At 34.5% G+C, this 26,438-nt stretch overlaps 1 protein-coding gene and 1 long non-coding RNA gene across 2 annotated transcripts; both read right to left on the bottom strand.

The window, feature by feature from the left end:
• Positions 1-3,004: 3,004 nt before the first annotated feature.
• Positions 3,005-9,115, bottom strand: LOC128223740 (uncharacterized). Its single transcript, XM_052933104.1, has 7 exons — positions 9,002-9,115; positions 8,500-8,654; positions 7,924-8,071; positions 6,692-6,867; positions 6,298-6,441; positions 5,860-5,905; positions 3,005-4,854 (listed from the first exon to the last, which is right to left on the bottom strand). The coding sequence occupies exons 2-7, from the start codon at positions 8,603-8,605 to the stop codon at positions 4,509-4,511; spliced, it is 966 nt and encodes a 321-aa protein (XP_052789064.1). The 5' UTR covers positions 8,606-8,654; positions 9,002-9,115; the 3' UTR covers positions 3,005-4,508.
• Position 9,116: 1 nt separating this feature from the next.
• Positions 9,117-10,534, bottom strand: LOC128223751 (uncharacterized). The gene is made up of 4 exons (XR_008259345.1): positions 10,409-10,534; positions 10,079-10,202; positions 9,546-9,715; positions 9,117-9,151 (listed from the first exon to the last, which is right to left on the bottom strand). It is a non-coding gene; the product is annotated as an uncharacterized LOC128223751 (long non-coding RNA).
• Between the last annotated feature and the right edge of the window lie 15,904 nt (positions 10,535-26,438).

Here is a 26,438-nt window from a genome sequence, read left to right as displayed (position 1 = left end):
TATCTCTTGTTTTGTGTTTGATAAACCTTGATCATTGTGTTTTTTGCAGTGCTGTGTCGCTTGTTTTGAATTTGCTAGGTGTTGATGCTTGAGTTTATTGTTGCGCTGTGTCTCGTTTTGGTATTTGTAGTTGACTCTGTTTGTGGAGTTATTTTTCTTTTGTGTTTGTTCGTCCAATATTTTTTTGCCCTTATCTTATCCTCTAAACAGGGTATAATTCAATTTTTGAACACTGGGTCCACATTGTTTTGTTTTGTTGTTGCAACTTTAATAATGGCCAAAGTTCAATTTGCGCAATTAGTAAGCAAGGTGCAACACGAATGGAATTTGGTAACACCAAAATAAAGCCATGCTAGTTGTAGCAAAGCAAGCAGATACTTCGTTAAGACCCTGCGACTTCAACAAGACTAAAGTATGTGTAAAAAATAAATGCTTCTTTGGTGGTGGAATTCACTTATACTTTTAAGGGTGCATTATGTTGTAATTGTTCACGACCAGCGTTTTAATATTAATTTTAAGTGTATCCATGTTTTATGTATCATTGCAAAAAGAATGCTTAGTTATGCCACTGACAACTTCCAAAAGTCTGTATGCATACTTGTTTTTTTTTTCGGGTGGTTCATATAACTTATACTTATGAGAGACAATACTGTAGTAACTGTTCATGACCATCCTTCTTAGTATTAATTTTATTGAAAGTAAATGAGTGCATCTACGCTGGCTACTGTTTTAAGTGAAATGGAAACTTTACCCTTTCCCCGCTTGCTAGCTCCATTTCTTTCCTTTTGTAAATCCGTCGGACGAAAAGATTAAAATGGTCTGGCCTTTTATACATCAAACTTTTCGTGACCAGAAGTTATTTAAATATTTATATCTAATTTAAAATATTTCTCCCCTGGTTTGATTTTAACGAGTCTATAACTAGATAAAGCAGACATCCGTTTGAATTAATTGGCTTGGCTTATATCTTGGACGAAGATTAAATAGTCGTTTCGTTCGACCTTAAAACATACACTACATACAGGTATTTGTTTTATTGTAGACTGGTTAAAACAAGTATTCCTGACTTGTAAAAACATTTTTTTTTCAGACAGGTTAGTCAACGTAGTTTTTAATTATTGTCTGATTATTTAATTAATGAAACAAGAATGATTGATTATTTTAAATGTCTATCAAAACAAATAAACGCTAATATATTGCAGTTGTATACATAATCAAAGGTTAGAACATCAACATAAGTAATTAAATGACTTCATAATTTTGTAATATGATCAGGACGTCATTTCCTATTTACATAGAGAAATTGGCGCACATAACCTCATACTTGTCCAAACAGTTATATGTATTATTAAGGTTAAAATTATAAGGAGCTAGCATCAACTTGAAAATAATGAAGAACAAAGTAAAACTAACATATAAACGGATAAATTAATCTCAAGTCATTTTTCAAAATTAGTATTTAAAGATATGTTTCAAAAATTGACCTCCAAACTTATAAATTTAAACGTCGTCAAACACCACAAGATAATATACAAAACAGCGTTACAACATTTTACTCCAATAATACACTAAACTGTTACCTTTCAGCCAACATCATTGTTCACCCTTGTTAAAATATATACAACTGATGCACAAGTAAATCCAAATCTGTTTGTGACACAATTTAAACAGCTTGCAATTTGAATGAATTTTTGAACATCGTCGATTATGACTTTGCATAATAATAAATCATTTTCAAGACATTAGTATACTCTCGATACCAGTGATGTATAAATTTTAATCAGACCTTACCGATGCATACTGACCTGTATTAATGATGTATTCCGAAATTTAAAATGTTCATTAGTTAAGTAGTGTTGCAGCATTTTACTGCAATAATACACTAAACTTTTACCTTTCTGCAAACACCATTGTTCAGTCTCGGTAAATAGATGTATACCACTAGTACACAAGTAAATCCCAAACAGATTATGACACTATATACTCTGCATGCAATTGTGCACCTTATTCACCATTGGTGATATCACTGAAAAACCGTATGCTTTTTAATAGGATGGCAACATATAAGTGGACCATTACCTGATTTCGGATCCTTGGGGATCATATTCTATTCAACCACTTAATGTTCTTGTTACCAGCATATGTAATTATTTTTAGGAATACCGATGTTATCGGTTCAAACCAGCAGATGATGGATGGTAAATAGGCGATGTTATCGTTTAAAACCAGAAGCTGTATAACTAAAAAGGGTAGTTTGAGGAATAGGTCATTTTAACGTTCATACCTAGGCGGTGTTATGTTGTAAAGGAATATTTTAGGAGTAGGAAATGTGATCGGTTCTCAAGAGTATAGTTGTTTGCGGTGTAGTGCTTAAAGGGACTAGTCAAAAGATGATACACTTGCAAGAGAACAGAAGCTGTCAAAACTGACATAAAACTGATATCGCTATGTATAACGTGACTTTTACATGCAAGATGGGCACACTATAAGCTTGGAAACCATTATGCGCTATTTAAACATGTTAAACATTTTAAATTTAGCGACGAAATATAATTTTAACAGTTTTAATGTATTGAGTGTAATGTTTGAAAAAATAGTCTGAGAGAAGGGCAGTGATATTGCTTCGAAAATTTTGTGCTATTAACAAATGAGATTTTTAATGACTTTAGAGCAGAACTCTCCAATTAACAAATATCCCAAAACCACAAATATTGTATAACAAAGACATGGTTTGATCATTATGTTTTCAATATTTATTATTAGATAAACTGAACATAAACAATTATTATAAGAGTTTACATCTAAATTTATAACTTAGTTTACGGTTCGGCATTTTATCAACGATTATATTGAATTATAAAAGATACACGAATTACGTTATTTTGATTACAACACCATAAAATGATCACAAACATGTTACAAGTTTAATTAAAAATAGGAATTGCATTAGAATTAAACAAACAAGTTCAACAAAAAATGATAAAGAACGTTAAAGTATCGTTACAATATGCATTTATTTTGGCCCCTTTGGTGTAGTAAATATGTTATAATAAACAAATGGCAATCTTTTCTGCTTTAAAGTAATATCTCAGCATTAACCGATCGCTTTATTAGCCCTTTATTTTTGTTTCTATTTGAATGATTTAATGATGTGAGATGACCTTATTTAAAACATAAACTATTATTTTCAGTCTAATTGAACACGTAGCGATAACTTGTTAACACACTTGTGTACGTTGAAGCATGTGACTTGAGGAATAATTGTTGAATGATTTTATAATGTTTGGTGATTAAACCACATTTATGCACTTTCAATAATGTTTATGTTTTGAATAGATCTTGACGTATTAAAATACAATAACTTTGACTAAAGACATATTGAATACAAATAAATAGTTTTGAGAACTATTTTTCGACACATCTAAACATGGGTATTTAGACACCAAGTTTGTCAATGTTAACAGGCAAACCAGTTGTCCCGCTCATGTTTAAAAGATACTTGATAATTTCAAGGTAATTTATGCCCCGGCTCACCCGATTCTTCCCCCCTTGCCGGATAAATGTATTCCATCCAAGGCACTAACAATGTATTCTCTATAAATTGGAGACTATATCAGGCTCAGCATTTGGAAACAATATATACATGCTAAGATCATCAGTCTAAAACAAGTTCGCCAGTATTATTTAAAAAAATATTGCTCTACATATAAGCATATGAAATGAAGTAATACTCAAATTTGTATAACAACCATAATATGAAACCACCCAGGAATATTATCAAACAAAAGATATACAAATACTTAGTGTTGATTATACAAAAGAAACAAATAAATGAAAATGAATAGCATTTGTTAGTCAAATGTTTGTATGGATTTACCTCACATCACCCACTTATGCTATTATATACATGTTTTTATTGGATTGCATGTGACTTAATTGACAAGCTAAATTGGATTAAATATTGCTCGATAGATCTGTCTTAAGACAAAATATATACATGTTTTGCATAATCAGTTCTTAAGCGTTTAGGTTATATTCAACATCAAGGCTATATAGATGAGCATTTGACATGAACTAAACAACCAGACAGCAATATATAAGCATTATACAGACGTTATATTAAAACGCATAGAATCATTATTATGCATATAAAAAAAAGATACATAAAAAGTACTTATCAATAATCAAATCTAATGTACACTTTTTTTTGGAATAAAGCCATATTTCATCTCTTGTGTGTACGTATTTCAATAAAACAATATAAACATAGAAGCACACAGGACGTACTATTGTTTTTGCACATATATCCATTACAAGTAGGCTTAGCATGTGTCCGCTTTGTCAGTAAAGGTATGCTTAACTGTTGAATATAAGTTGTGTTTTTCCACGCCTGGGTATCCGTAGATGAATCTTATTTTCCATATTAATTGTTAAAGCAAGTAAAATACATTCATTTTTGTTAAAAATCTAATTTTAAATGTTTAATGAGTTAACAACCGTATCCGGGTCTAACCAGTAAACTTTCCAAGAATATAGCCATCTGCTTGAACTTTTGGAACGGGTTCCAAGTAGCCGTCGTCATCAAGCTGGACATCTGCATCCGATGTGATTTTCCCCATGACCGGTTGCAAATAATCATCAGAAGTATTCGTTCTCGAATCGTTCGTATGTATTTTACCGTCGTTTGTATTCCTGAGTTGATAATATTCATTCTGGGGATTCAGTCCAAGATCATCAGAGTCATCAATAGTCGTGTACTCTTCGTCATCACCTTTGCATTCACCTCTTTTGTTAACAACGGACACCGGCGAACGTCCTCCAGATTGTGTTTTATTCTGCGAACTCGGTTGGGCACTGAAATCATGATGTTAATATTTAAGGTCAAAGAAGCTTTTTTTTCGACCGTTCTTAGACGGTTACTCAATCTTTTATTGAAAGACTTTCCGAAATAGAAAAATTGAAGGCGATACAAAATATTTGCCCTAGGTCATTGATATCTTGTTACATTGTTTGTTTCACAACTAGGGAAGCTAAGCACTGTACTATGTGCGTTGAATCCTAATTCGAACAGTAAAATCAAAATATAGTTCTATCAACCTGTAATGCGACAATGATAAACAACTACCAAAATCTATTATCAAATAAATAAATAGAAACTGTCTATATAACGAAATACCGATGGCATATCGCTGTTATATCATTGTTTTTCAGCATTTTGAAAACAAATTTAAGCGTAATTTGTTGATCTTAAGTTGGTTTGAAATAGTAAAGTTTAACATATAATAATACATGCTGTCTTTGACCTTTATAATACTTCTACCATCACTAATTTGGAGGAAGAAAAATTCGAGTCTTCTAAGAACTCAGTCACCAGAACGTTTGTTAATATGAACCATGGATCGAATACACTCTTGCACCACAATTTAACTGTGTCCGTGGTTAATATTACTAGAGTCAGTATTAACTTACGTCTTGATTCTGAACTTGAGATTCACATTGTTATTTTTTTATTAATTTATCAAAACGGCATCAGTATAATATCTTATCTTTTGACAAACCACTTAAGAATAAAACTAGTATATGTCATACTAAGCAATTGCCACCATCAACACTTTCCTGGTGTCTACTTCACAATAGCATCCATATTTACAGTTTTCAATGTTGAGTCACAATAAAAACTACCTAGACAAGCCCGGTAGTCGAACATTCAACAATAAACTCTGTTTAGACGCACACACCCATACACAACACGTAAGTGAGTTTTGGAGCCATTGCGTTTGCGGTGGGCATTATAACTCTGCTAATTTGTTCAATAAATAACGCTTAAGCATTGTATCACGCCAATGATTGTTATCATACCTTTCTTCGATGGGCTTTTGGTGTCGCTGTGAAAAACAAAGTTTACCTATCGAGAAAAGTAAAACATGAAATTACCTTAAATTTTATTGAATACAATACATGTAACATGGTCATAGCAGTATCGTATTATTTAACTAAATTGTGAAAATCAATGCAAAATAAATGCGTCCATTTAAATAGGAAGTAGTATTAGCAATAGCATCTAAGTATATTACAACAACATACAGTGTTGAATGCGATTGTATATACTAGGTGTTTTTTTTTATTTCATGTTTCAGAATATTATTCTTATTCCTTGAAAAACTCCGGTTTATTTGGAAAGTTGTAAACACGGTCTGGAATACCTTCGTACTACACATATGTTTGTATACAATAACAGATGTATATCCAAATATAATTTCATAATAGCTGACCGATACTTTTACCAATGGTACATGCCTGTCAGCTTGCAATAAAACAATCCTCCAACAAGAAGACATAACACAAGACCCACAATGACGGACATCAAAATCACAACTAGATACATATCAAGGACCTCATTGGTAGTTTGTGTTACTGTCGAAACGGTGCTGGTTGGTTGATCTGCAGACATTATGAATGAAGATACATGTCTTAGATTTAGTACACAACATTATCCTTGCTGGACAGTAAAGATGTTTACTTCCAGACATATTTAAAAGTACTTTAAGGTAAGATCAACTACTACTTAGACATATAGCAGTATTTTATATTTTGGTAGCAATTATACGTTTCAATACAACAACAGCAAATACTTATTCGAAGAGCATCTCCCAAAAATGTTACATACGATGCAGATACCACTGATACAAACCTTTCGAACATGCGATAGATACCCCGTTGCCAGAACAACCACCAGATCCATAAGTATAATATGCCAATGGTATAATTTCACAATCTCGTATTAATATATCAGCTTGGTCGCAAATCAATGACACGACTTTAGTATCACTGTTCGATTGATCCATAGTTGTATACCATTTTGCATTGCTGAAAACATATACAGGTGTCATGTTTAATAAAGCAACGCTTAGCAAAAGGGTATGCAAATAGAAGAAATAAAGCCCTTATCAGGTTTAAAACACTTGGGCATCGAAAATCAAAATGATATGCCCGAGATGTATACCAATCGGTAGTCGCAAAAGATAGTGACGTTATTGAGTATAATCCTTTTGTCTTACTTCATAAGATTTAAACAAGAGAAAACTGTTTAATACTGTACAGTAGTAAGCTTCATGCATGGATAACACGGATAACATAACCAGCCAAAGAACAAATAGATTGGTTGAACATTTTACCTGAATCCGAGCTCTTGGTATATCAGATTGGTAGAATGTTTTACCTGAATCCGAGCTCTTGGCATATCAGATTGGTAGAAAGTTTTACCTGAATCCGAGCTCTTGGTATATCAGATTGGTAGAACATTTTACCTGAATCCGAGCTCTTTGCATATCAGATTGGTAGAACGTTTTACCTGAATCCGAGCTCTTGGTATATCAGATTGGTAGAATGTTTTACCTGAATCCAAGCTCTTGGTATATCAGATTGGTTGAACGTTTTACCTGAATCCAAGCTCTTGGCATATCAGATTGGTAGAATGTTTTACCTGAATCCGAGCTCTTGGTATATCAGATTGTTAGAATGTTTTACCTGAATTCGAGCTCTTGGTATATCAGATTGGTAGAATGTTTTACCTGAATCCGAGCTCATGGTATATCAGATTGGTAGAACGTTTTACCTGAATCCGAGCTCTTGGCATATCAGATTGGTAGAATGTTTTACCTGAATCCGAGCTCTTGGTATATCAGATTGGTTGAACGTTTTACCTGAATCCGAGCTCTTGGTATATCAGATTGGTAGAATGTTTTACCTGAATCCAAGCTCATGGCATATCAGATTGGTTGAACGTTTTACCTGAATCAAGACTCTTGGCATATCAGATTGGTAGAACGTTTTACCTGAATCCAAGCTCATGGCATATCAGATTGGTTGAACGTTTTACCTGGATCCAAGTTCTTGACACATCAGATTGGTTGAACGTTTTACCTGAATCCAAGCTCTTGGCATATCAGGTTTGCAGAGTAATTGGTAAAGCCAGCCTCACAAACTGTCCTCCAATTGCTGTTTACAAAGACTTCAACTAACCCGACGTCATCAGACTGACCAATAATGCGGACATTCTTTATTTCATAGTCTTAAATGGCAATAGAGGGATATTTCAATAAGCATTTTATCGTATCGAATGACAACATTTTACTCGACGATGCTAACACCACCGCCTATAACCATAACATTGTAAATCTATATCGACATTTAAACTACGAATAACAGATACTCTAACATAAGGTTGCTTTATTCTTAAATATTCCTAAGCCATTTCATGTTTGCTAATAAAATGCTGGTTTAAGTAATGAATAGGGCATATTGTCAACATTCTTTTGTCGCCCCTTCTCAAAGCGGCGAGGGACTTTCTGTGACGCCTACTGTTTTAGCGATAACGTTAGCATTTCAAAAATTATATGTAGATTACTTTCCACGTTAAATGTTAAATAACATCTGAAAATAAACATAATAGATATATTGATACACAAAAAGCTTCCCAATATATGAAATAATTCATACCCGAACAGGAAAGGTGCAGCGTTTGATATTCTCTGTCATTATTTTCCTTTGTCCACTGACATTGTGAAATGTCTGTCTCAGTTCCATAACAGTCCACTGAAAACATATCTTTGCCCGATTGCAGGAACTCTTGCTCGAAATTTAATCCCACAAACCTAAAAAGCCCAATAACGTTTTACATATTTACTCCGTATAGCGTTCTTTATAAGTTATCTAATGATATTTTGCATTGTAACGTGTTTGCAAGCTGCTTGAGCACAGGATGACCGCGGTAAAATCCCGCAGAAGCAGACTGAGCGCCAGTGCAGGGTGCACGGTGATCGCACGAATTCCCAGAGGTGAAGGTTTGTGTCGTACTGTTGCTCTTTTTTTTAGAAACATACTATATTAGTTAGTAGAGAAATAACTGATTAACATACATTGTTTTAGATTCATACTGAAATTTGCTGTATATTTGCTTATAAATTCAAAGTCAAGCGGGAAATGTCATAATTACACATACCCAAATCCGAGAAATTCGCAAACTTTTTTCACAGTCACTTTTGATGTTCGATTTGAAATGCTCCTCCACAAACCGTCAACGAAATATTTGAACTCTCCTTCATATGCATTATCGTATAATCGTATAATGGATCCAATTTGATAGGTCCAGCTGTCAATTAGATTAGATTAACCAAAGGTTGCAATATTGACCAAATCCAAATTAAAGCTAAAACGATACTTGGTCTCCAAGCAAGCAATCATACTCAATGGATCAGTCAGCAGTGTTTTAAACAAAAGATTGTACAAAAGCAATATTCGACTAGTAATTTGAATATGTTTTTCATTCATTTTTTTTCTTTCCAAAGTATTTTTGGTTCTCGTTCAGTGACTGATATGCCGTAGTTATGTGCATATTGTGACGTTTAGGTCTCAGCATTTTGCCTTAAGTGAGTGTTGAGCATTGTCACTTTGCTACTGGGCTTGTCCTCGTAATTTCAATTGAACTATTTTTTATTTTTTTTTATTTGAAAAAGATTAACTTCTAATTTTTGTTTAGCGTTTACCTTTGCATTAAATGCTAACGACGTCTTCTGGTTCACAACCGTCTAGCTCAATTTCAGAAATGTCACACAACTCCAGAGTTTTCTCTGATCCTGTACACGTTATGATCTTCTTCACTGTTGGCGTTTCACCGTTAGTTAATTCAGGCATAGGGTAAGGCTTGCTGTATTCACTGAAATGGTTATGCAAAGGTGGGTGTCTCTGTCAATGAGTTAAATTGCTTAAATACTAAAATTTGTTTTATTTAAGCAACTAATCTTCCTCGTTCCTTTAATTCTTTAGGAGAAAGTAACACCCTTGAGAAAACATGTTGTGGTGTGTGGAAAGTCGACATAAAGGAACATATATCGTACGTTATGGCGTATGCGTGATCATATATTAAAATAAGTACGTATATATTCCAGCAAAAACGAACCTTAACGATTATATGGAATGAAGTATAACTTGAGTTTAAGGATTGGACGAACTGGTGTGTTATAAGCCTTTCAATAGATTACATAGAAATAGGTCATTTACTTATCTTCAAAGTTCTCACCCTAATCCAAGACTAGTGCAGGTTACGTTGGCCGCTTCTTCACTAAAACCAAGATCACAAAAGGTTCCAGTATGTCCATCAACGATTCCCGCATATGGTGACGAGCCATTGATTAAGGAAACACCTAAATTTGTAAAAGTAATATCTCGCAAGCAAGCACAAGTGGTGCTATGACTCAAATGATACTTGCATATCATAATTAGATAGCCAACTAATCGTGAAAACCTTCAGTGCACTGTAATGCTATCCAGTGCTGTTTCTTTTCAAACTGTAACATATCAATTAAATCTCACCTAATAATGCACAATAAAATGTATGAAACATAATTACCTAGGTTACCCGCACAGTCTGTCCCGTTGCGGTTTAAGCCATATGCACAGTTGCAGGCATTATCCACACAAACCAGGTTGATTTGGTCGGAACATTCGAAATGGTTAGTGCAGGGTGATCCAACGTATCCTTACCAAAAATGAACACAAATTAGCAATAATTGATACTCAATATGAAATAGTGTCCTTTGATAACATGAGATGAATGAATAGAGGTGATTGAGTTTATTTTTGGAGGTCGACATGACGTCTGTTTGCAATCTCTTAAGCAGTGAAATCCTTTGATGGGTAAAGAAATATTCTGCCATTATATACAAAACAATAGCTGTTTTGACAAACAAATATACACATATATGCCAAAATTTATTTAATCTCATTAAATTGAGCTGTTTTTAAGCTAAAAGTTTGCAAGTAATTGAACTAATTAAGAATATTGTTTGTTTAAATAAAGCCATATGATTATGATCATGATCACGTTATCACGTGATTTGCATTGGCAGTGATCATTGTACTGCAAAGCGAAACAACTGTTATGTCGCTGGTGCAAACAAATATATTTAGCGTATTCTGTGGTGTAGGAGACGCATTGTGTTAGTAATATAACTTATGTGTCAAACCGCCAAGGACATAGCGTTTCGCATGGTTAGGGTATGCTGGCGTTCTATTGCATATCACTTATTAGCGTAAGGGCGGGTTAGCGGTCTTGTCAGGATACTAGGGCGACTACAGTTTACGCTACAAACGAAATAACAGAGGGCGTCAAAAGGACTTGAAGTTTTTGCCTGAAAACAAGACTTGTTTGCTCTGGTGGAGGAATGTGTGCGGTTAACAATCGAGCTTTATGTCGAGTTTGTGTATATTTATGTTTAATTAAAAGAGAAACATAATGTAACAGAATATATAAACTATTTTTATTTTGAAAATTTCAAAAATTGAGTTATTTCGTCGAAAGGTTTGTCCATATCTTGATCGGTACACCAATCACTTCCCCATGTTATCTAACTATAATATATGGAGAAGGTAAGTATGTCAGAATTGAATTTCGCCTGTCAAGATAAGAATCCGTTGTTTTCGGATTTTGCTACATGAAACATGAATATGAAACGTATATCAACTTTTCCAACAGCAATTTTATGTCGAAATTTAAAGGAATTAAAAATCAGTTAACTTGTTCATAGCTATATAAGGAACTTAAACCATTTTATGACATGAAATACTGTTGGTATCTCTCCGTTGCGTGTAAACGTTTTACTTTAAACTTATAATAAGGAAGATTGATTTCAGTTCAGTTTCTTTGATTTTATTATGTTTTTTTACGAACCTGATACATCTTAAAGGAATAAATATACAAATTTCTCATTGTGCTAACCAAAAATGAAACCGGCTGATTCACGTCCTGTGTCATATTAAACAAAACACAATGAATTTTGTATATGCTTCTTTTCTTTAAAATGGATAGTATTCTGTGCAAGAGAAGATGAATAGTAAAATTTCATTACAACTGCCTTATAAAAGAAATGAATGCAAGCTCCATTTTACGTCCTGCTTATTGCAATAAAATATCGATTAACATGAGTATGTTAACATCATACATGTTCTTTATTGCATATATTAATAATAAAAGTCGATTTTTAATGCAGCAAGTACCAAGAACAGCCAAATGCATAGGCTAAGAATGGCTTAAGATAATATGAAACAAATTGAATTTTGCTTCTTTTATACTTATGTTTATCCTCCTTACTTATAATCGCTTTATGTCGACATTAGAATAACTTTGTTCTAAAACAATAGTTAACAACATCAAACACATAAACATGTACATTGGAGATTTCGCTGTATAGTAGAGTGAGTGCGAGGGTGAGTGCGAGGGTGAGTGTACGGGTGCGCGGGTGCGCGGGTGCGCGGGTGAGTGAGTGAGTGAGTGAGTGAGTGAGTGAGTGAGTGAGTGAGTGAGTGAGTGAGTGAGTGAGTGAGTGAGTGAGTGAGTGAGTGAGTGAGTGAGTGAGTGAGTGAGTGAGTGAGTGAGTGAGTGAGTGAGTGAGTGAGTGAGTGAGTGAGTGAGTGAGTGAGTGAGTGAGTGAGTGAGTGAGTGAGTGAGTGAGTGAGTGAGTGAGTGAGTGAGTGAGTGAGTGAGTGAGTGAGTGAGTGAGTGAGTGAGTGAGTGTGAGTGAGTGAGTGAGTGAGTGAGTGAGTGAGTGAGTGAGTGAGTGAGTGAGTGAGTGAGTGAGTGAGTGAGTGAGTGAGTGAGTGAGTGAGTGAGTGGTGAGTGAGTGAGTGAGTGAGTGAGTGAGTGAGTGAGTGAGTGAGTGAGTGAGTGAGTGAGTGAGTGAGTGAGTGAGTGAGTGAGTGAGTGAGTGAGTGAGTGAGTGAGTGAGTGATGAGTGAGTGAGTGAGTGAGTGAGTGAGTGAGTGAGTGAGTGAGTGAGTGAGTGAGTGAGTGTGTGAGTGAGTGAGTGAGTGAGTGAGTGAGATTAAGTCCGTTAGTCCTCAATTTTTATCTCTTTAGTATATTTATAACTCTCGCTTTGCTACGTTTTAATATCTTATTATTATTATTTTATATTTTTTATTATTTTTATTCTTGTAATAACATATAATAAAAAAAATAATTAAAAATGTTTGTACCATAACCTGTAACAGTCCGATGTAAAGGAAAAAAATGCCATTCTGTTTATTACAGATATAATTAGCCCGCGTTACTCAAATAACTTAATTTGTAACAAATATAACATTTCAACAGATTTGATATGATTGATACAAGTATTTTATTAAGCGTTGCAGACATGGTTTCGTCAAACGAGTTGTGAATTTATTCTAAATTGCATAGTTTAATATCAAATTCAAAAGGCGTGTCTACATGCATTGACACAAATATTTTCGTTGAATTTAGCAATAGAATTGAATCTGTTTTAATACTAAATACCACTTGACCGACTTTCAACAATGTCTTTTCTGATTTACCTTCCAACTGAAACAGTCGTTAATTTCACTGAGCTTGAAAATAGAACTCTCCATTGCGTAATATTCGAGTATATAGTTGAAATGTGATATACTTGCTCTCTCAGTGTTAAAGGCCCACACTGTTCGGTGATGAAGTAATTATATATCATTTATTTAAAAAAAATTATAAATCATGCACATGCTTGAGGTTATAAATAAACTGATCACTTAATTATCAAAAAAAGTTTAATTTATCTCTGGATTGCTAGATACGGCCCCAGATCCTTATTGGCTAATTGGATAATAAGAAGTGTCCAAAGGCACATTTTAAACCGTTTGTGTTCATTTCTGAGTTTCAAAATAAACTCGCTAATAGCTAAAATGACTCCTTTAATATAAACATTCCGCTAACATAAATAGGCGTTTAATAAGGTAGTCTATATGCTGCATCTTAATCTGAAAGATAACATCATTATAATGTTCGCATTTTGTCAATCTTTCTCCTTTGATATAAATCTACCTCATACAAATTTGTTTAAATCGTGACTTTGAAATTTATAGTTGTCTATACAAATCAAAAGCGTCATTAAAAGCAAAACAGTTGCAATTCAAAATATTACACCAAACCATTTTCACGCAGCAAAAACTTATCTAAATGAATTATTCAGACGGACTATGTAAAATCTGCAACAATGAACAAGAAAATTTTAACTCATCTGTTCTGGAAACGTAAGCACGCGCAAAACTTTTGGCAGGAAATAATTTCGATTGTCGAACATATAGCCTTAAACACTTACAAATAGAAATAACAAACCAACTATCATAAGCCTTGCTTGGACTCTTTATTTCCAACAAAATGCAAAAAACAAACACTATACTGTTAGAAAAGAAGTGGCGGATGTGGAAAAGTAGAAACTGCATAAATTATGAACAGAAATACACAGATATTAAACTAATGTTACTGGACATTAAAATATCTACTTAAGATCGATTAAAATGGTCTGACAATAACCGGTCAGTAGAACTAGTTAAAGAGTACTTTATTATTTGATGTCTCCTTTTGGCTCTCTTTTTTCAGAATGTATGACACTAGTCAGACATCTTAAGGACTGTTGTCATGTATAAACTTGTATAAGTGTTTACCTGCTTTACTATTAAGCTATAGTTGTTATTTATTTATATAATGCTGATACACATCCGTTGCTTTATTTACTCATTTTGCTTTCGAGAGTAAAATAATATCTTTTTTCGGAAAAGAAAAACTAAAATCATACGAGTACAATGTAAATTTTTATAATGATCTCAATCATTAAAAAGGCACTTTTGAAGTGCATTGTATCTGCTGCTATGCTTTTGCCTCTTTTGCTTTCGATGGTAAAACATTTCATACTCAGATTTATTAAACATTTGCAATACATATAGTACTGCTATTCTAAATATCTTAACATTTTTGTCAAAACTGTAACTTGATAACTGCATGCACTTTGAATAATACTGTTTTTGAATGTTGTAAGGGCCCATGGATGGCCCCGACCCCATGGTCCCTATTACGTGGTAAATAAAAGAGGTCCTCGAGATCTCAAAAAGGAACTAAATCGTGCCTTTGAGGTCAGGATTGGCCCCGCATAATGTATCAATGTCTTTCTCCTTTTATATCAATCTATCTCGTACAAATTTGTTTAAAACGTGGCTTTGTCGTCAGGATTGGCCCCGCATAATGGATCAATGTCATTTGTTTATAGAAGTAAAGTGCAAAACAGTATAACAATACTGTAGGGAACCAGAAGGCACATACATAATATAAACCACCCCTACTCCCGCTGGGACTTATTGCTATCAAATAGCCTTTGCCATCAAATAACTTTAGAAATATCCTCGTCTTACAAAATATAATTTACATAATAATACCCATTCTTTAGTATCAAAACCGTAAATTTTACCATTGCCGTTTTGATTTAAAGGTATTTAACGGATAGTCCTGTTGATACACATACAACTCCTTAAATCACATGTTTTACCTTGTGTTTGGTTTCATAGAATTATCTACTTTTTCATTATTACACAGGTGATATATAGGGGATATTATGATAGGACGCTTTTCTGGTGAACTGTATCACGTCGAGTTCGGTGTAAACACGTATCTGTCGATACCGCAGGTATGACTATTTTGTAAACACAGCTTTAAGTCTGACGCATCATTTTTGTCAAAATACGTCATTAATGTTTCCTTCTAAAGGCAATATTTTATTTCAAATGAAGACTTTAAATCAATATAACATAACTATTTATTTACCATTTTAAATGAACCAGTCTACTACATATCCCGCCACCGTTTGATTGAGAGTTTATTTTCTTCACACTGCATAACAAACTTTGTACAAAACCGCCGCCTGATGGAGAACTGTTAAAACCTTATTTTGGATACAGGTTTGTCGAGAAAACTAATCACCTAATCACACGCCGGTAACAAAACGAAGGCATGCTCTTTAAGGGGCATACAGATGAGTTTGTCTTTAAGTTAATATTTATCATTTAAAATACGTTTATGGCAATTATTTCCTACATTTCTTTGTATAAGTAACTCAATGAAAATACGAAATATGTAATATCATTATATAATAACCCATAATTATGTATTTATGACTTACTGCCCCATAAAAATGAACCAATGATTTACACTGGATGAATAATTGATAACACAATCATTGTTTTCAGGGGAAATTTAGCGGTGGTGCCTGTTGTATGTAAAGATCTTGGAGCAGATTGGTTAAACGGTGCCTCATACAGCCTGGCTAACGTCAGTATCTATTGCGTGTCGTGTTATTAATTGTGACGTAATGAGAATGTAAAGTTATTCTTCGAATATAAAGCAATCAAGTAAACTATGCTCAGTACATTAAAACACACAAAAATGTTCATTCGCACCAAAAAGTTTGTTATTTTGATTTTGTGCTTATTATACAAGTTTACCATGAAGCTCAGGGAAAGTTTTGAATGCTTTAAGCTCAAAAGTTTATATGTTGCTTTGTTTAATTAATTTGAATTTGATTTTTATAGTCTTGATAATACTTCAGATCTTAGTTTCATTATCGACACGTTGATCTTTTTTTCGATTTCATCTTTGAATCTTTACATTGAATTCTAAGTATTTGCGCTTTAACATGATGGGTTTCTATGATGTAATTATGATGAATAAATCATTTGTATTCACTACACGTATATTTCAGATTTGATTTTAAATTGGATATACCTTTAATTTGTAAACTGGCATGCTCGGTTTAAGAACACCTTTACGTATCACTGATTATTCCCTTAACTTGTGAGTAAACCAATTGTTCACTTATCTCAAAACCACACATAAGGCCTTTGTTATCGCTAGAACATGTCCATGTCAAACTAATTACAGTGCAGATCATAACCGTGTGTTATAGAACACAGACGCCTTTCTGCTCACTGTTATTTTACTTCGATCTTTGGATCGGAAAAACTGAGCCATAATCAGTAGAACGATCGCCATGACTTCCATGAAGGCCGATAGTAGAAAGGGAATCGTATAAGATCCTGAAATGTCTCGGATCAAGCCTGAAAACTTAATTGATTACATTTATGGTATCAGATGTTCGAAGTTCTTGTAATATCCAGCCATTGGCAGCAATGTTCAATTTTGATGCTTGGTAATATTGGTTTTACTTGAGTGTCAAGAGCTTACTGAAAATAGTAGTATAACAAAATACTGACCGAATAATAATACTGAATTTTTGTATAAAAATGATGACCCAAAAGTATATTATAAAACTATGGCTATTTGCATTTGTTGTTCTTTGTTGTAGCTGAACTCGAAAGTAAATGAACGAGTTTGGAATTTTTTAGGCCCAAATAGCACCATAATGATATGTATAGCACTTCAATATTATTAGAACTTATTGCAGCTTTTTAAATGATATCAAAATGATAAGGGGTCACCAGGCACCAAACTTTACATTGTACATAGAATACCTTAACAAGAAACTAATCCGACTGGAAACACATAATATTTTAATTTTCAGCTGTTCACATAATATAATGTTAACCAAAATGTAAATGACACGCACTGTAAGTATTGATAGAATTCATTTTGCGTTCACGTAGAATTAAAAGGGGACCACGAGCAATTTCACATTCAGTCGTATTGCTTATCAGAAACCCCTCTCTGGTCTATAATAGCACATACCTCCTAATGGTCCCAAAAAGGCGTTTGTTATCCCGAGAGACTTAAACATAGTCCCATTGCATTTGATTGTCGTGCAATACCAACCAGTTTCAAAGTAACCACACCAAAAGTAGACACACACATTCCAATTGCTGTTCCCGCTATTATGCACGACAGGAAATGTGTAGAAGTACTATTAAGTAGTGTAATCCCAGCTGCGATAATATAATCATTATGCATGCAATTATTGGAACTGTCAACACAGTTATATGTTTAATTTGTGTCAAAAGCCTGGAAGAAAACGTCCAAGAATGCCTGCCAGGTTCAATAAAAGTAGACCTAGAGTAGAACTGGTCTCAGATAGCCCCGAGTCCTGAAGTGCGTCGACCACATACACCAAAAACACTGTGTTACATGAATATGCTGCTGCAAGTCCAAATGCAAAACACATAAACGCTTTGTCTGTAACAAGTTTCTTCATTGTTGTGAAAAGCGTATATTTTCGCCATCGCCTGTATTCATTTCGCTTTTACAGAAGTTAATGTTTCCTTTTTTAATTCAATAGCACGAACGTCGCATTTGTTCGTTCGTATATTATAAGTTCACCGCTACTGACCTTATAAGCCTTATTTTCTACACCAGTTAAATCTTTCAAAATTAGCTGATGGCCTCGATTTCTTTGTTATAGGTGGCTTCCATAACAAAGTCAATGGTATTATATTCAGGAAAATCCCACCAGTAAGTAGATATGTTCCCCGTAGCCAAAGCTGTCCCTGAAACAAGGATTTGTGTGTTCCAAAGTTTTCAAACAGATTTTGACTTTGTTATCATATTGTTTATCGTTCAGAGAAGGGTAAGAAATATATCATTTGCATTCCTTTTGACGTATAATGCGACAGCCATAAGTACAGTCATTTTGTTACAAATAAGGGCTGAACCTACCACAAATTGCAACAGAATATCTGGCATGTGTTTATAACTCAATGTGTCATCTATAACCAATAAAAAATCCCACGGAATCCAAGTGGTTGAAAGTATTTCAAAAAGTGTTTCTTAACCCTACTTCGGTACCACTTTTTGCTACATTATAATTGGATATTTAGCGACTTTCTAACAATATATCTATAGCTAAAAAACATAGCTGCTGAGGAAGATGGTTTAACTAGGTGACCATTGACTTCAGATAAGACCTATAGATGACTTCCACTTACAAAAGCCTGACTTATATACTTCTGTAGTGGATGCCTGATGTTCAACACAAATAATAATGCATAACGATAAGGAGTCGTAATCCAAAAACAATATATTAAAGAAACATCACTATTATACTTAATTATGGCAGCATAAATTGTTAAATGTCAGACATTGCCTGGTTGTTAAGTCACTGTTTTCATGATCGTCAAATTCACCGGTATCACATTCAGCCTCTTGAAATGAATTAGCATACTTTGATCCTTTGCAGTAGCGACATACAGCAGAACACGCAATTTTATGTTTTTTTTATGTGCACCTCAGACTGCTGCAATCTGTCCTTGCAGCTGCATCTGATGACCTGCAGGAGTTACTTTGGAGCTGGTGGTAAGTCAGTTCGGACAGGAAAAGTACCCTATTACTCTCTTTCCATTCCCAGTTTTGTGGTAGAAGATCATCAACGGTTCCTTCCTCTGCTACACCTGTTAGTTTACACGGAGACTGTGATAGTATGTTCCTGCTGAGGTACGTGTTAGGCTCTGTTGCTGTTAATGAGAAATTGTAGTAGCCACCTCCCCATTAAAACGGTTTTTTCCGTATAAAGTTGAGTCACCCGGCTTCCCATTGTACAAACGCACCAAAGCATTATATCCTGCTGCCATAACATCTGCTTTTAATGCTGACGGTGTGCCAAACACTGTTACTTCCTCACGAAAGTAATAACTGGTTATGACTTTATTGAGTGCGGCTTCTTCACCAATACCATACAGGCGGGAAGTCGTGTCACACTCAAGGATCGCATGCATGAAGAGTATGTGAGTGCACGCACTGCGACAGAGATACTGCTTGAGAACTGTAAAGTTCCATACATCTGAATTATTCGTGCTATTCTTTGGCTAAGGTTGGAAGAAAATGTCACGTGAATGAGGTTGGTATGCTAGATGAGGAGTATGAGCAGATCTGTATCATCACCAGTGAGCACAGTGTTTGTTGAGGTGGCAGACTCTACTCTTTACAGCTATATGAGAAGATCAGCATCACCTTGGGCATAAAACGTTCGACCGGTTTTATTCTTGAGGCAGCCAACTGAGCATGTGATGAACTGTTGCTTGTTCGTGTTGTTTCCGAGGAACTTATCTTTCTTCATTGCAATAGGCATGTCCTCATCAAAAGTCAGTAGTTTCTGTGGCCATCGAAGCAGCAGTGAGGTATTAAAAATGCTGGTTGGTGACTGCATAGCTCTTACTTGAACACTAATGCCAGATCTTGTGATGCTTTTGCAGTAACTGTGAGTCGCTGGAAAAGAGGTCGGGGATCCACCTGTATTGCTTCGCCGAAAATCTTCACTGAGAATTGAGTGCTTAAGGTGGTTGCTTTATCCTTCATCCTGATTGTGCAGTGGTTGTCCAACCATCCTGGCCAAGATGGTGTTCCCGATAGTTTCCGCTTTGTCAACATTCACAGTAATTTGTGCATGGACCCCAGTCTAGACACTACTTAGCATGCTTCGATCTTGGCAGAAGGGGTTTCTTTTAAGGTGATGGTTCAGAACTAAGTGTGTGTCCTTCATGTCACGTGCTTGTCATGCATTTGTCATGTTCTTGTTATTCTCACCAGTGTTGAAGTTTACTCCTGTTAGTTCTTGTCTGGATTGTTGACTTCAAAACAAGCTGGCAATGCAAAGAGACATGTAACACGCTGCTGCTCTGTTATCCCTCTTGTGGGCCACAACAGGTCTTGATACTCCTCATTAGCACCAGCTCAATGATAAGATTTACTGTCAGCCAAAGGTGATCACTTCCTCTGAAAACATGGTTTCCCGATTCAAAACTCTGGTAGACATTTGAATGTTCCACCTGAAGCTTGCACGTTTGCTGCACATAGATCCGAGTAGATACGTATAAAACACATGCTTATTCAAAATATATGATAACAAAAATGCCATTGGAACATTCCAAGTTTATTTTCCGAATTTTAGTTGAGTTGCCAGGTACTGGCATCATCCAAAATGACAATTTTGTGATTGCTGCAATAAAAAATATAAACTTGTATAAAGAAGACAATTTAACTTTTCTTTCATAAATCCAAAAATGATAGGTCATTAAGATCACAAAGTAAAAAGGTTTGAATGAAAATCTAGTAAAATCATGAAGTATGTATCATAAAGAACCAAACAAGTATCATTTGCATATTTAAAACACAAATGAACCAACTGTTTAATTGAATGTATAAGAAAAATAATCCGAAAAGTATGGATATCCAAATATACGGATACAAAAGTACAATATGTCGTAAAGACTTATCTATCTTTTAAACATAATGCATTGACAAGAAGCTAGAAACATATTGAAACAACATTTAATAGTATAAAATACAGAAGCTATGAACTTAGAGTGGTGCCTATTCAAAATGCAATGCAAGTCATTTTAGTATCGTGCTAATATATTTTTAATAAGTCAGACAAGTGTTACAGAAGGAGCTGACTGGAAAAATAAAACCGGGACATGCACTGTACTGCATCCAAAATCATATCTTTTAACCAAAGTGTCTTGTAGATTGTGGATAGTACTGGACCATTTATGCAGATATGCAAAAATACATATTTCAACATGGGTGGCAAGGGGGGAAATGCAATCACCGATTTTCGTATTTTTTAATACTTCCATTACTAGGATTCCTTAAGACTTTTGTTATACATGACATATTTATGTAAATAAACCAGTTGAAAGAAATTCTATTGTAATTTGTGTGAGGTCATGTCATATAATGCTTGTACTATAATCCTGTTATTGTTCCTTTAATTAATTACAAGTGTATAGGTAAAATGATTTTGCATATTCCAATCAAGCCAATAAAACATACTATGAATACGTAAACACTTACATCATATAATTAAAGACGTAAGGGAAAATGACTCCACCAAGGCCTGATCCAACATTGACAATAGATACGAGAAATATTCCCTGTTTGCCATGGAAATGACGACCGGTAGCAGCGGCAGTTGATATGAAAATACCACTGACTGGAATACCTATACCAATTAAGCAGAGGAAATGCAATTACACATATTTTTAAGGTATTTAACCGACCATTCATATGTAAATGTTATGCCTAGTAACCAGACACTTTTGGGTCTCTTTAAACCATTCTATGTGCAAACATAACTTAAACATCTAAAACGATCACTTGGCAATAGCTGAATGTGTTATTTACATGTTTTCTTTTAAAATGTTTCAGCAATACTTTTTAATATTAATCGTATCAAGGTTTGGACACCACAAGGAATAATTCTACTTTTTATGGATGATGAACCTATGAAATAGATATCGTATTTGTGTTAAATACTGAATAGCGCTTTACCAATGCCGTCCTTGACATATATACGGAACACGGATGAACAAATATTGAAAGAAGCTTATTACCCGATTGTTTCCCTTTCTCCAGTACTTACTTCCAAATAATCCAATTGATATCACTAGAAATGTTATTGACGTAGCAAAAAAGCTGATGCCAAAACTTATAGATATGATACAGGAAAGACACAGCGCAACGTTTCGTACACCAAACTTTTGAAGCAGAGCTCCGTGGAAGACGCCTGGAACATAAAATGCGTAAGCTTTACTGTTTTTTTCTCAAGATTTCTGAGTTCTGATTATCAAGAGAGCCAATGAGGTTATCGTGTTTTTAACAATGACGAATAATGAGAGGCTGTTGCAGGATGCTTGTTTGGCTGTTATTACGTTATTACTGTGCCTTTAAACGCAACCCCAAGGCCACTGGATGTGACGTTATAATTGTCATTGTTTATTAATTAACAAGCTAAATATCTGACAATAATGTCCCCATGGAGAAAATTACTCCCAGCGATATTAAGTTCGCAGAAACGCAGATATAAACACAAGCCATCTGAAGAAAACATGCAAATAACAATGACACAATGACAAAAAAGGTTGATTTTGGGCTTCATGAGGCTTAAATGTTCAGTTTGAATGTATTTATATTTCTATGGTGAACACCCTGAAACTGGTTTATCCCCATATATGTATGTATTGAAGCGCTGTATCTGTTGTATGGTATCTGCAAGGCATTGTTACTTGTGTTGTCTTGCAGCTCAGTGTATCTTGGTTGCGGTATTAGCTAGGCTATGATCCTTGTGTTGTCTTGAATCAGTGTATCTTGGTTTCGGTGTTAGCTAGGCTCTGATCCTTGTGTTGTCTTGAATCAGTGTATCTTTGTTTCGGTGTTAGCTAGGTCTGATCATTGTGTTGTCTTGAATCAGTGTATCTTGGTTCGGTGTTAGCTAGGCTCTGATCCTTGTGTTGTCTTGCAGCTCAGTGTATCTTGGTTGCGGTGTAAGCTAGGTTGATCCTTGTGTTGTCTTGCAGCTCAGTGTATCTTGGTTGCGGTATTAGCTAGGCTCTGATCCTTGTGTTGTATTGGAGCTCAGTGTATCTTGGTTGCGGTATTAGCTAGGCTCTGATCCTTGTGTTGTATTGCAGCTCAGTGTATCTTGGTTGCGGTATTAGCTAGGCTCTGATCCTTGTGTTGTATTGCAGCTCAGCGTATCTTGGTTGCGGTATTAGCTAAGCTTTGATCCTTGTATTGCATTGCTGTGCTCTCTCTCTCTCTCTCTCTCTCTCTCTCTCTCTCTCTCTCTCTCTCTCTCTCTCTCTCTCTCTCTCTCTCTCTCTCTCTCTCTCTCTCTCTCTCTCTCTCTCTCTCTCTTGTTTGGTGTCTGATAGACCTTGATCCCTGTGTTGAATTGAGGTGCTGTATCTCTTGCTTTGTGTTTGATTAACCTTGATCAGTGTGTTTTATTGCAGTGCTGTGTCGCTTGTTTTGAATTTGCTAGGTATTGATGCTTGAGTTTATTGTTGCGCTGTTTCTCTTTTTGGTATTTGTAATTGACTCTGTTTGTGGAGTTATTTTTCTTTTGTGTTTGTTCGTCCAATATTTTTTTGACCTTATCTTATCCTCTATCCTTAACAGGGTATAATTCAATTTTTGAACACTGGGCCCACATTGTGTTTTTTTTTCTAAACTGTTGCAAGTTTAATAATGGCCAAAGGTCAATTTGCGCAATTAATAAGCAAGGTGCAACACGAATGGAATTTGGTAACACCAAAATTAATGTATTCTCTATGTATTTACCATACTAAGAACATGAAGAAAAATCATTAGTTTGTTTTAGCGACCTATCCTTTTTTCCTTCCACAAATTCGAAAAAAAATGCTTCGAAATAAAGCCATGCTGGTAGTAAAGCAAGCAGATACTTCGTTAAAACCCTGCGACTTCCACAAGACTAAAGTACGTGTAAAAAATAAATGCTTCTTTGGTGGTGGAATTCACTTATACTTTTAAGGGTGCATTATGTTGTAATTGTTCACGACCAGCGTTTTAATATTAATTTTAAGTGAATCCATGTTTTATGTATCATTGCAAAAAGAATGCTTAGTTATGCCACTGACAACTTCCAAAAGGCTGTATGCATACTTGTTTTTTATCTGGGTGGTTCATTTAACTTATACTTATGAGAGGCAATACTGTAGTAACTGTTCATGACCATCCTTCTTAGTATTAATTTTATTGAAAGTAAATGAGTGCACCTACGCTGGCTACTGTTTTAAGTGAAATGGAAAATTTACCCTTTCCCCGCTTGCTAGCTCCATTTCTTTCCTTATGTAAATCCGTCGGACGAAAAGATTAAAATGGTCTGGCCTTTTATACAATCAAACTTTTCGTGACCAGAAGTTATTATAAATATTTATATCTAATTAAAAATATTTCTCCCTGGTTTGATTTTAACGATTCTATAACTAGATAAAGCAGATATCCGTTTGAATTAATTGGCTTGCTTATATCTTGGACGAAGATTAAATAGTCGTTTCGTATTCAGAACTGACGCGTTCGACCTTGAAACATGCACTACATACAGGTATTTGTTTTATTGTAGACTGGTTAAAACAAGTATTCCTGACTTGTAAAATATTTTTTTTCAGACAGGTTAGTCAACGTATTTTTTAATTATTGTCTGATTATTTAATTAATGAAACAAGAATGATTGATTATTTTAAATGTCTATCAAAAAAAAATAAACGCTAATATATTGCAGTTGTATACATAATCAAAGGTTAGAACATCAACATAAGTAATTAAATGACTTCATAATTTTGTAATATGATCAGGACGTCATTTCCTATTTACATAGAGAAATTGGCGCACATAACCTCATACTTGTCCAAACAGTTATATGTATTATTAAGGTTAAAATTATAAGGAGCTAGCATCAACTTGAAAATAATGAAGAACAAAGTAAAACTAACATATAAACGGATAAATTAATTTCAAGTCATTTTTCAAAATTAGTATTTAAAGACATGTTTCAAAAATTGACCTCCAAACTTATAAATTTTAACGTCGTCAAACACCACAAATAATATACAAAACAGCGTTACAACATTTTACTCCAATAATACACTAACCTGTTACCTTTCAGCCAACATCATTGTTCACCCTTGTTAAAATATATATACAACTGATGCAAAAGTAAATCCAAATCTGTTTGTGACACAATTTAAACAGCTTGCAATTTGAATGAATTTTTGACCATCGTTGATTATGACTTTGCATAATAATAAATCATTTTCAGACATTAGTGTACTTCGATACCAGTGATGTATACATTTTAAGCAGACCTTACCGATGCATACTGACCTGTATTAATGATGTATTCTGAAATTTAAAATGTTCATTAGTTAAGTAATGTTGCAGCATTTTACTGCAATAATACACTAAACTTTTACCTTTCTGCAAACACCATTGTTCAGTCTCAGTAAATATATGTATACCACTAGTACACAAGTAAATCCCAAACAGATTATGACACTATATACTCTGCATGCAATTGTGCACCTTATTGACCATTGGTGATATCATTGGGCACTGAAAAACGTGAGCTTTTTAATAGGATGGCAACATATAAGTGGACCATTACCTGATTTCGGATCCTTGGGGATCATATTATGTTCAACCACTTAATGTTCTTGTTACCAGCATATGTAATTATTTTTAGGAATACCGATGTTATCGGTTCAAACCAGCAGATGATGGATGGGAAAATGGCGATGTTATCGTTTAAAACCAGAAGTTGTATAATTAAAAAGGGTAGTTTATAGAAATAGGTCATTTTAACGTTCTTATCTAGGCGGTGTTATGTTGTAAAGGAATATTTCAGGAGTAGGAAATGTGATCGGTTCTCACCAGTATAGTTGTTTGCGGTGAAGTGCTTAAAGGGACAAGTCAAAAGATGATACACTTGCAAGAGAAGAGAAGCTGTCAAAAACTGACATAAAACTAATATCGCTATGTATAACGCGACTTTTACATGCTAGATGGGCACACTATAAGCTAGGAAACCATTAAGCGCTAATTTTAAAAATGTAAACTTAGCTGAGTCTGCGACGAAATATGATTTTAACAGTTATAAAGTAATGTAGTGTAATGTTTAAAAAAAATAGTGAGAGAAGGGCAGTGATATTGCCTCGAAAAGTTTGTGCTATTAACAAATGAGATTTTTTAATGACTTTATAGAGCAAAACTCTCCAATTAACAAATATCCAAAAACCACAAATATTGTATAACAAAGACATGGTTTTATCATTATGTTTTCAATATTGATTACTAGATAAACTGAACATATACGATTATCATA

Source organism: Mya arenaria, chromosome 17 (genome assembly GCF_026914265.1).
Source record: "Mya arenaria isolate MELC-2E11 chromosome 17, ASM2691426v1".
Lineage (NCBI taxonomy): Eukaryota > Metazoa > Mollusca > Bivalvia > Myida > Myidae > Mya > Mya arenaria.
This window is presented reverse-complemented; position numbering and strand designations above follow the sequence as displayed.